This window comes from Pelobates fuscus, chromosome 8, assembly GCF_036172605.1.
Source record: "Pelobates fuscus isolate aPelFus1 chromosome 8, aPelFus1.pri, whole genome shotgun sequence".
Taxonomy (NCBI): Eukaryota; Metazoa; Chordata; class Amphibia; order Anura; family Pelobatidae; genus Pelobates; species Pelobates fuscus.
In genome coordinates this window covers 135,561,422-135,574,451 of record NC_086324.1, presented here as the reverse complement: position 1 = coordinate 135,574,451, position 13,030 = coordinate 135,561,422, and the positions used below count along the sequence as shown (strand labels likewise).

At 35.5% G+C, this 13,030-nt stretch overlaps 1 protein-coding gene across 3 annotated transcripts in view; it reads left to right on the top strand.

Moving 5' to 3' along the window:
• GPRC5B (G protein-coupled receptor class C group 5 member B) overlaps positions 1-13,030 on the top strand; it is a 64,594-nt gene that overhangs the window by 36,787 nt on the left and 14,777 nt on the right. The window contains exon 4 of one of the 3 annotated variants that reach the window (XM_063430336.1): positions 4,914-6,979. The exons of the other annotated variants lie outside the window; for them this stretch is intronic. Coding sequence (XP_063286406.1) covers positions 4,914-4,958 — 45 coding nt within the window. The 3' untranslated portion in view covers positions 4,959-6,979. Of the gene's footprint in view, positions 1-4,913; positions 6,980-13,030 lie in introns of those variants that run through there. 3 annotated transcript variants of the gene reach the window in all.

Here is a 13,030-nt window from a genome sequence, read left to right as displayed (position 1 = left end):
ACAACAAGTATTGACAAAGTAGTTTTGACAGAGACAGGAGTTGAAGAAAGCCCTGCTCAAACGAGTTCACATTTACTTGAAAAGTGATACATAAACTGAAGTGTTAGTTAAATGGCACTTTTAGCACCAAAAACAATACAACCGTGGTACAACCCCGACACTTTTAATTCAACCATCTTGTAGCGTGTTGACAAAAAACTGTCTTCTCCTCAACAGCCATTGTCAGGCCCGTGTAACCACATTGATAAGCGACAATGAGACTTCTAAATGACCAATATCAATTCCATCAACATCGGCAGCAATGATTACCTGAGAGTATAAAACCCACCTACTGTTCGCGACCTACTTCCAATAACAATAGCATTTTCCAAAACATAGTACCCCTTTCTTATGTTGCCAACATTGTGTTAGTTCAGCATGTGGACAAAGTGGCATTGTCACTCCGTTCTTATTTTATCTGGGAAAGTCCAAAGCTCCACTTGCCAGGGGATAATTACAGTAACTACAGATCATTGGTGCCCATGTTCTGTAGTAACTATCAATAACTGGAGAACCACCTATGGGAGGGTTCTCCTGCGCGTTACATGTAAGCCAACTATTGGCCCATACCATGTGCTGTCGCTAGAGCATTATATGCTGAGATTTATTGGCAGGCCATAGTGACAGTTTAATTAAAGTTTTCTTGCAAATTATATACATTTGTAAGCAGTTGGGCTAGCTTAATGTCAAGTGGAAATGTATATTTTTATTCATAGGAAGGTTCCAGGGACAGACACAATGTGCTTTGCACCCCTATTAGGGTGACAGAAGGACTATAATTACAGATACTACTTAATCATTTGAAGATGTTACAGTCTTTTACTCCCTCATCCTAATCCACAACATCAATGCCAACAAGGTCATAATCACACTATTTAAAATACCTAAATAACAGTAAAATAAACATATTCAACAATATCAGATCATTGGGGAACTTCCACCTTCCTTTGCACCACACAAAAATGCTAGTACAGTACTACAGTTATCACAAACAGAACTAATTCCAAATGGACATTCTAAGTACCAAAACCAATCAAATTTATTGTAGTGGTCTTAGTGAATTGATGCTTTCAAATAGACTCAGACAATGTAAAACATTTCTGTTTCTGAAAAAGTTTACATTTGTCTGAGAACATACCTCCAGTGGCTGCCAGACTAGAGGCTCTTCCTCATTTAGACCTTCTATTTTCAAAGGTCTTAATATCTTGAGTCATCATACACAGCATTCTCCTTGTAGAGATGCACTGTAAACATGTCATATAGGTGAAGCACAGTGATTGCCATACATGAACTGTAGGTCCACAATGCTTTCCTATTAAATGTATTTGATAGGTCCAGAGATCTTCCATCTAATGATCTTATCGTGGGTGGAGTGGCTGATACGAGAAGACTGTCCTGGATTACAGGAAAATTCTATAGTTGTTTTAAGTTTATTTTTTTTATTTTAAAATAGTTGAAACGAACATAATCAAAGAAACTCTCTAATATTACAAATGTATATTTATGTTAGAATGTTCTTTTAATGAGGCATGATGTCTTTACTTTCATATACCCTATTTTTGTTTAAAATGCTGTCCTGTCAATCTTAAAGTTAAAACAAAGCCCTGTGTTTAAGACAGGTTGTGATTATGCTCAGTGAAAACCTTAGAACTACACCTATGGGTATTCATTAAAATAACCCCTTAGTTGAACTTGCATCTAAAAGTTGTCTCAGTACTTCAGCAACATGCATGATGTGACAGTATGGACAATTTAAGGATACTACGGATAACACAGTCACAAACCATAATACAAATTACATGTTATTTAATATATATAACATATATTAACACTTGCCCTTATTTGAAAAGTGACCTAGTCAAACTGGATTATGGTAAATACTTGAAACGTCAGTATGTGTTTCGTAACCATATAGTTAATTTCTAGAGCCTTTGGGTGAAATCGCTCCAGAATTTTTCAACTTTTTCAAGGGGTTTGACAGGCACCCATAGTCTGCCCCTTTCCTTTCTCCATTATCTAAACATATATATTCCAATTTTGAAGGTAGGCTTTGAGCACAGTGCTAACCAACCTCAAGCTCTGAAAGCCCATCATGTGTCCTATTATATAAATACGCCATGTCTGCTGGGACTAACTCGGATGTAAGAAGCTGACCGAATTCAAAACCATCGTATGACTTGGTGACTGTCGTGCTTTTTAAGACCTGTTTTGATTAATTTTAATAACGTCCCTTCTAGGGCATTAAGATCAAATATGTCAAAACGTTTCACACTCGAAAAGAAAACTAATGACCCTATTATCTTGGAGATTTGCAGTGTGATGGAACATACAAATAAGCTCGAAGGTTTGCTGCCTTGCGGGCCAAGATCATCAGAGCATGGGATTGCTCACTTCCTGCAGCAAGTCTTTTCCTATCAGCAAATGCCCAATAGACTTAATTGGATCTTGGCATCCACTATTGCTTGTTGTATTTATATAGTGTGAGAGGATGGGTTGGAGGGAGAAATGTAAGAGTAAGGTCTGTGCATGCTTCTTGTAGTTGGATTAAATAGCCTTCTAACAGAAATTTGGTAAAAACTCGTCTTTACCAAAATCTGTCTATGTATTTAGACTTATTTTTCAAATGTGTCTAATCTTAAACACATTGCTATGGGAGGTACTACTTTACATTATGGACCTTCCTTTTACAGGTTGCGTAAAGCTCCGTAGGCAGTTAATTACCTTTTCTCCTCCATTTGTCACAACCTATTGTTTTTAATTCAGCCAATTTTACTGCAAATATACCCAATGTATTAGCCAAGAAGGGGTGCAGTTTATAGCATTTTTGCCTCATGTGATTATAAATTGATAACAAGACTTGTCAAAATAATTTAATTGTTTCCATAAATGACATGCACTTAAAGTTAGATAATTACATACAATGACAAAAGACTGAAATCTACCATATTCAACCTGTTCTTTCTACTGTTGACCTAAAAAAAGGCAAAAAATCTAATGTGAAGCAGTTTTCCTTTATGTCTCAAAAAGGGAAAAAATCACCTCAAAGTTATAATTTAATTTATCCATGCATTAAATAGCATACACCATCATAATTACTAGCTGATATAGCCCTGCATTATAATTCAAAAGAACATCATACGACATTTAACCCCTTAAGGACCAAACTTCTGGAATAAAAGGGAATCATGACGTGTCAGACATGTCATGTGTCCTTAAGGGGTTAAAGAAAATACTGATCTGATGAAACAATATCTCTAGGTATAGAATGCCATCACTATATTTGTTACTATAGCAAACCTTTTCTTCTCCTGTAAGTGAAATCTCCTTTTTTCAAGTTTTAAAAAGTACTCTTTTGTCATTTGCACATTCCTTAAAATGAACTGCACATTCCTTTAAATGAACAGGTCCTTTAAATGAACAGTTCCCTTATTTATTCAATATACCTCTGTATACTCTTGTTTAGGTGCCACTAATTTACTTACTCTTGTATCATCTGTAACATCTTGCTTAGTTGCCATTACTTTATTTAGTGTTGTATATTCTGCAAGTAATGACACAACTTTTGATGCTCATGGGAATATTATTCATAAATAGATTGGACCCAGAGCAGTACCCTAAGTTATTCCACTTGCCACTTCTGCCCAACTTTCAAAAACAAAAATCAGTAGACAACTACTCTCTGTACTCTAAGTTTAAACCAATGATCAATTCAAAACTATTTTCCACTAAATCAATTTATTTTAATTTGGACGGTACATTCTTGTATGAAGCCATGCCAGGTGATTTAGCAAGTAGATCACATATAAATGAGTATAGTGATTCAGAACTAAATCACATAAACATTTGCATTTGAATTTATTTAATATATGGTAATTCTGAGGGAGTGCCTTCATTGTCATGGGTCTTCTATTTCTACGCCCGTGACATATCACCAACCTTTTGAAAACTATTCATTTAGTATTAAAAGAAGAAAATTCTAACTTTTTATCATATATGCGTGCTATTGTCCCATGCTAAAAGCAAAGGTGTTTTGTGAGATAATAATAATTGTAAGTATTCACAGTTCAGAAAAAAACACAACTTTAAAATGATTATTATTTAAATTCTACCTTATACGAGCCCTATTAGAAAAACAAAATGGCTGCTTCCCTGTATACGTATTTTTGAAGAGCTGCTATTTTTTTTTTTGCTAGGAAATTGCACTTGATTACACAAAACAAAAACAGTTGTAAAAGATGTAACACAAATAATTAAAATAACACTTCTCCAACAAAAATGTCTAATCTTTCATATTCACAAAGAAAACACATGTTGCCTGTCTAATGGTGGCATCTTGGGATCATATGTAAGATGGATCTCATTCTTGTCTTGCATGGAACAACCGAGTCACCATTTTGGCTCTTGTATAATATATTTATATCACATCCTAATAAAATGTGATATGATAATGCTATAAAGTAATAGCATGTCCTATAAAATATAACTGCTTACTAACAGAATGTTAACATCCTTTTTTTTTCAGACCCTAGAATTTATAGAACCATACTCCTTGTTATCGATTCTCTATAATGTTTGCATATTATTCCTCCGAGTATAATCAACATGGAGGTTGTGATTGTAAGTGCTAAGTGGTACCCCTTCCACACACTGCCAGATTCTACCCATGTTCCTTATAAATCCTACCCATAATGCCTTAAAAGAGAACTTCTTGGGATTTGAGGTTATATTGGTTATTATTGTTAGTGGCATCTGAAATCTGGCCGTGGTAGATAGCTTAATATGTTCACTATAATCTGATGCTTTTATATATATTTTTGTAAGACTGGCAAAGAATCTGGGATTCTCAGATGTCCATTTGTTGTCGTTATTTCCAGATCCCAACTGCTCCACCAAGTTACACTGGAAGACATCTTTGGTGAAAGACATAGAGATTCCTGAGAGTCTATATTACAAGTTTACCCAATCACCCTGTCTTTGTGAGGGAGGCATCAGTAAGGATAGCAGAGCCAAGCCGCTCAACATTCAAGAGCTCGGGTAATCCTACCTCAAAGAGCTTATCTAATCGTGGACAGTTGTGAACTATTGAGATAACAGCTAATGGTGGACATTGTCAAAATAAACTTGAACTTGGTTCACACCATCTACCAGTGTCAGTTTTATCGACCAATTTTCTCCTTTGCCCAATGAGTGGTAGACCGGAATATAGTGCTTTGATCTGGGGCAACTGAAAAGGTTAAAATTTAATTTACGTTTAATAATATGAAAGCATTTCTGACTGGCTGCTTGATTTGTCTGCAAAGATCCTGACTTTTTTTAAATTTATTTTTATCCCATTGACCATTTTAGTAAGTCCATAATTAAGGAATTAGAAATGTTGAGACATCTGTAATCTTCAGATCTCCAGAGATAATCTTGGTGTTATCTAGGAACGAAGAGTGTGTGTATGTGTGTGTATGTGTAGAAAGCTAAAATTGGCACATAAACATATTAAATGAACTGAAAAAGGGGGTAGAGCACATACAGGCTTTCAAATAGCTATTATTCAGAGAATCAAAATGTTCTTTTTGTACGAGATTTTTGAATTTGAATAAAGCTGTGATGTATGGTTTGTGGCTCCTTATCTGAGCTTTTATGTAAGGTTTCCTTTATAAAACTAGTTTGACTTTGACATTCGTCTGATGTAAAGTGCACTATTAATACAAATGCAATATAACAGGAATAATTTGAAAACTACAAAATTTATTTTTCCAGAGAGCAGCTTTGCTTTTAATCCAGATAGCAATCATTGTGAATATTACCATTTAAAAGCAAATCTTGCAAGAATTAAAATGTATCTATAAATGCCGCCTTAAGAAAGTATCCAGTTTCCTGTTGTTTATGGGTCTCAGTTTGCCTAGAATGCTGTATTATTGAAACCATTGCTTAGTATTGTACAAGACATTCATGTAATTTATTTGGGCAGTCAATCCATATGCATACCTCCCAAGTGTCCCGATTTAGGATGGACAGTCCCCTTTATAAGCTCTATATTGTTAGTGTGTATAACAGAGCCCGACAGCAATAATGCTCACAGCAATGTGTCATTAAACTACAATAAATGTGTGTAAATAAGAAACATTGATCTTGTTTTAAATTACATTTTAGTTATGAAAATTGTTTTCAGTTAGTCACTTAAAATGTCTCAGAACACCGAGCCACGCCCCCCACACACCCTTAAAATGAGTTTCGCTATTTGACAGTTTGAGATATTGGGAGGTATGCAAATGGGGTGCTCATTTTTCATACAAATTACATGAAAATCGGTCCTGATGAGAGAAAGTGTAGTAGAGGAGTGACTGAATGACGCATTGATTTCCATTGAAAGAAATTCCCAGTGAAAAAGTATTTTTTCAATTGTGAAAAGCTGGCTAAATATACATCATAAAATCAAATGCATGGTTCAAGGAAGAATGTTTGGCGATTGCAAGTGAACTACAAAACATATTAAAGTAATTACCGAATCTATTTATTTTGGTATATATAATTACATAAAATTGGGCTCAACAAGTTTACAATACCTTTTATCTGTTTGTGTTTCTTAGATATGTCTTCATTTGATTATTTTAAACATAACCTCCCTGGCAGCAATTTTGAAAATTACAAAAAGGTTGAAAAGTATTTGTATAAGTACATCCCGCATTCACCCACAATATGAAAAAGCAGTCTGCAGTCAGTTTTGTATTAATATGATTTCATCACATCTGGACCAACGCATTTCATCACTTAATAAATTCATGCTCATTCACTCATGTTTCCATATTGAGGCACTTTACTTGTAGAGATTGCACAGGTGGATTGTGTTATGTGAACATAACTGCATTAAAACTCAAAACGAGTTACAATAAAATTATACAGCTATTTGCTCTAGAATTGTACTTAAAGTGAAACTTCACTGCTCAAATGGGCAAAAAAAAATTAAAGTAGATATACCCTCAATGAATACAGGCATGAACTATGTACGCATGTATCTTAAAAGAATTTGCAAAGGCTGCAGTTTTTATACAAGCCCTCCCCTTTTTTCCCCCGGAGAGACGTCTGAATTTGTGCCCTTGTGCACGCATTTGCTGGCTCGTGCATGCGTGCATGTCTGGTCTGAGGTCTGGAGGAACTGATATGAGGTCAGTGTAGGAAGAGAAGGGCTCGCTCAATTAGAATGCACCTGTAACTTGCATTACCTCAATGGAGTAGACAGCCAGGGGGGAGTTCCATGGTTTATTCCTAAGAGTGCAGATTTTTTTTTTAGAATAAAATAGAATACTCCTCACCAATAAAGCCCTTCAGCAAGCTGAAGTGCCATTGGGGTGTGGAGTAGTCCAAGCCACTAGATCTTCATTTGTTAAGGTTGTCACTTTGAAAAAAAAGAAAAGATCAAACCACTTATCTGGTTAATGGGCGAGACTCTCATTTTACCTCTATAAAGGTCAGTGTTAATACTATGCTTAATTAGTAATTACGATGCCAACAGCTGCCTCTACCATTAACTCTAGGTAGGATGGATCTACCATTTTCTTGTGGTTAACTTCTACTCTAACTCTTCTATCTGTATCTTTTAGCAAAAATCAAAAAGGTACGGTGATGTCTTTAGCAGTCCACATTAGATGATTGTCTGCCTCCGTAGTGTCATCTTTCATCCTATTCAAGGATTAACACTTAATGCATGTGGAGATGCCATTTTGTTCATCAATTTTTTAAAAGTGTTTATTTGTCTATTTAGGGACCTTTTCTTAGCTTAACCAAAGCTAGCTTTTTTTCTATGTTCTCCATCAATAACTAGAACAGAATTGTCACTCACTAGATCACGGTGTAGGCCCCCAAAGGTTGGTTGGTGTACAACACCCATAAATCTCTGCATGTCTAGAGAATTATGGAAGGTGTTGTCAAACAATATTTGGGGCATGCAGTTTGACTCCCCCTGCACAAGATGATCATTGCTGGGTTATTTTCTGAGTAGACACATCTAAAGAAACTGCCAAGTGGTCACAACGGGTATGTATATGTGCATAGACAGACACAAATACACACCGTTGAGCATTCCAAAAGAGACACCAACGCTGAATATTTAGAGATTAATGTAAATATATAGACAGGGGGGTACATAAGCAAACCAGATCAGGTCTTGATTCACATGGTTGTCATGGGACTAAAATTTAGACACATTCACTCATTTTAAACATTAGAAAAAATAATGTCAAATTGATCTATCTAGCTTTCCTAATTTGTAAAGCCATGTCAAACCTGGCTTCTAAAATGTATGATGCTCCCAGATTCGCACAATGTCTGCTATTGATATGAGTTTAGACAACATTGTAGATCATTGTACAAGTAGGATAAATATACGTAGTTGCAAACATCAGGCTCATCTAGAAGACTAACATAGCTATTTCTGTGCTGGCCCTTGGACCTTGTAGACGTATTACACTATCCAGTACATGGTATATTCTTTAGGTTTATTCACCAAGGAGTGGATTGGCTTCATAATATGCAGTGGTAAATATATTTAAATTCTGCTGTCTTTGCAACTCTGCTTTCATAACCTACCTTCTGCCAGCCGGTTAGCAGATCTATGGTGGGGGCACCAGGGCAAAGGGTCCCCCGAGAAGCCAGGCAAATTTATGTCTGGCTGAGGAGTCACCTTCACTCTGTCCTAAAATGCCTGTATCCAATTATTAAAAAAGTTCCAAGGCCGCCACTTGTTAAGCATGTTTTTGCATGTGATAGTTTACTAATAGTTTATTACATTAACATCTAGCCTAATACCAGACCCTGGCAGTTGGAATCATTTTATTATGAGATTAGTTTTTTTTACCTTAAAGGGACACTATAGTCACCTGAACAACTTTAGCTTAATGAAGCAGTTTTGGTGTAAAGAACATGCCCCTGCAGCCTCACTGCTCAATTCACTGCCATTTAGGAGTTAAATCCCTTTGTTTATGAACCCTAGTCACACCTCCCTGCATGTGACTTGCACAGCCTTCCATAAACACTTCCTGTAAAGATAGCCCTATTTAAGCTGTCTTTATTGCAAGTTCTGTTTAATTAAGATTTTCTTATCCCCTGCTATGTTAATAGCTTGCTAGACCATGCAAGAGCCCCCTGTATGTGATTAAAGTTCAATTTAGAGATTGAGATACAATTATTTAAGGTAAATTACATCTGTTTGAAAGTGAAACCAGTTTTTTTTTCATGCAGGCTCTGTCAATCATAGCCAGGGGAGGTGTGGCTAGGGCTGCATAAACAGAAACAAAGTGACAGTGAATTGAGCAGTGAAATTGCAGGGGAATGATCTATACATTCCCCTGCAATTTCACGTCTCAGCCATGGTCACGTTTTTTGCTTTTTGAATTTATTTTAGGAAAATTCTAAGTTTATAGAACCATCCATGTGCTCAAATATTATTCACTAAAATGTGAGTTGTATTGAACTGGCAAGAGAATTATAAATCTTAGGAAAAAAATACAAGCCTGAAAGGTCATATTTTGCCCTAGAATTGTCACCTTATTATATGCGATTCTTGGTTTAACCCCTTAAGGACACATGACATGTGTGACATGTCATGATTCCCTTTTATTCCAGAAGTTTGGTCCTTAAGGGGTTAATAAATAACCGTAACTGTGTAGTAAAGCAGAAACAAATGGCACTGGAGAGACAGAGCTGGCAGTTAGAATTTGGATATTTCTGGGATTGGGATGACATGATACATTTATAGTGGTTTAGTAAGCCAAACCCTTTCATTAACTTGTTTCAATGTGTGAATCTCAGATGATATTTTGGGATTGTTAATTGTACCATCCTGTCTTATCGTGTTGGGTGGAATGTCTCTTGAGGTTATGGCCAAAGTGATAGAGGCATAAATTCTAGAGTCGAACACATTGATCTGTTCTGTAGACACATAACTAAAGAAAGAGAGCTTCTTAGAGCTCAGCTTCCTAAACAAGCTCTTGGCATCTCTCCTTAATGAGTTATGAGCCCAGAGTAAACATCAGCCCATACAGTTGTAGAGCTTTTTGGCAGAATGCCATTCATGATATAGTCATGCCTTCAAAGTAATGATGTCCATAACTATATCTAACTATATCTGCAGCAGAAGATATTGCTGAACCCTTTAACGACCACATGTTACACTTTGCCATCATCATAATCTCATCCCTAAATACCTTATGCCAATATGGAATGTCCTATTTACTTAGCTTTGACATCTCAGTGCAAGCCTAGTTTAACTTAACTGATTAAGGCATTTCATTTTGGAATAGGATCCTTTGTTAAACACGTTGGTCTGTAAGGGTCATTAAGTGTTGACTTTGTAAAAATATGAAAACAATGCTTTTTAAAGGGTAGAATTATGAAGGTTACATAAATTAGTCAGCATCATACTATGAAAACTGAAGTATATCATAAAATTCTGTTGTGCTGTTAAAAAATACATTTAAAAATCCTGACATGGCAATAAAAACAAGGCTACATTTTTTTTAAGAAAAAGTACTAAAGACATAATTATACAGAATTGTACAAACAACCTCCTATTCAGAATAACCTGGTGTAACCTAAAATCTTTCATTTTAGGTTACATTTTGTTATTTAAATTTTTTAGCTACATGGTCGTCAAGTGCACTTGAAGGTTGTCATTACATTTTCTAGTCTTTTTTTTATTTTATTGTGATAACCCAATGGAAATAAACTAATGAAAACACTAGTTGACAGGCCTTTTCATTTTATTATTTCACTTTTATTCCCACATAGTGTACAAGCTACCATTTACATGTGTTTTCAAAATGTGTAACATTTCATTTATCCATGTTCAATCTCTACCTGTAAAATTTAAAACTGTCTGAAATGTAAAAAAAATAAAAATTAAATAATAATAACAGTGACTCTAACTTTAGTAAAACCATTACTATAGAAAGCAAAGATGCATGAGCAAAGCCTGACATTAACTTTTGTTTGGTTGAGACACTTCTGTTAAACACTTCTAACAATATATTTTAGTTGTTTTCCAGTCCATGTTTTAAAAGCACACCATAAGCCTTTGTGGTGCATGGTAGTGGTCTGAGTGATACCCTACACATGTAGTCAGATTCATGTTCATTCTGTTTTGTATTGACAAGGTGTTTATTACCATTGGATTCAATATTTTGAGTTATTAGTATTTAATTTTTAAAATAAATTATAAAATTATCCTTGTACACTTTTTGACACATGGTAGATTACAAAATGGCCCTGATTATTAAACCTTCCTTACTTTAATTGATTTTCTGACAATAGACACTCAAATTGCTATAGCGCTATACACTCTTGATGTCATACATAACTAGGTTGAACCAATTATTAAGGGTATTAGGACCATGCAGAGGACACTGAAACAGACAGTTCTTTAAGGGGAATGGGGGTATCATCTATTTTTGGGCAGTGCCAGTGACGTGATTCGTATCACTGGCCTAACTTCTTTTGCCCCTCCCATTGGCCACCTGATTCATGGGACACCAGTGTTGAGGGGATATGCAGATTTTATAAGTGAACATGTATCAAATTGCTAATAAGTTAAACATAAAAAGTTAAATATTGTACTCTTGTATTATTAAATAGGTCAGTAGCTTGCAGGACATTTTAAATAATACATTTCAACCCACCTGCCCTGGAATTAAATATGCCTCTGATATAAATCACACATCTACTAGGTAAGTCCAGTCTGCTCTTCAACTAGTAGGATGTAATATACAAATTAAAGAAGCAATTTAAGAAGCAATTAAAAGTTTAAAACAAGTTAAAATCAGGCACATGCTGGTATTATGAGAAAAATAAAACATGGAATGTGTAAGTGAGAATTAATGATTGAAAACCACTTTAAAAAACAGCAGTTTTAACAATTGTAAACAGGAAACATGCACTTTTGGATTTTCTTTGTATTCTTTGTTAAATGATTACTATAACCACCCAGACCACATCATCTCAGTTTCTGGGTGCAGAGGCCCTCTACTTTCATCGATCATGTTTCACTCGGTTACGTGACGTTCAATATCCGCGAGAAGGTTGAGCGTCATCATATGCAGCTTATAGTCAAGCATTGAATTCAGTGCTTCCCTACGAGAAGCATTTGATTGGATTGGATGTTCATCATGGAAGCAACGCCTCCAGGATGACATCGCAGAAGGAGGAGCAGACTACAGCACCGAGTGAGGATCGGAACTGGAGAAAAAGGTAAGTAAAACTTCTCTAATTTTTTTACAGGTCAAAAGGGGTGGAGTGCTGAATCTAAATATGGTCTAGAACACTATAGTATTAGGAATACGTTTGTATTCCTAACGCTAGTGTTCCTTTAATGTTTAGTAGACAAGTTCACTTTAGGACATACTCAGAAAGGAACAGCATTTTTACTTTCATGAACATTTTACTTTTCACAATCTTGATAAACAGCAATTAGTATTCTCCTTAAATTCAACAGCCTATTTTGGAGTTACTAAACTGTGTGTCTCCCTCTCCCTGATAGCAGTTTTCTTCAATAAATAGTGGGTCAGTGATCTGAATTTACCCCTGTGTGCTTTCCTTAATTATAAATTGATGGTACGGGGCTGGGAATGTGTAGGACCTAAACACATGTGGGTGGGTGCAAAGTGGGTTGGATTAAAAAAGGGTTGTTATATTTCCTGTAAGTAGAAGGTAGATAGATCAAGGCAGACTAGTTTTAGTGATCACCCATGTACAACCCTGCATTATACTAATGTTTGGAATGTATTTATAAAATAAGCAAATACGCAGTCTAGTTTCTTTATACAAATGACATTTCTGCAACTGATAAAGAGCTATGGTTTGTAGTGAATAGATTTATATTTATTACCTGCATAATTGAGTGTTTTATATTGTATTTTTGCTGCTGGTTGTTAAATTTGTGATATTGATTAAACACAGATTGAATTTCAAGACAATCAAAAATACCGTTATGTCTGTATATAGCTACTGG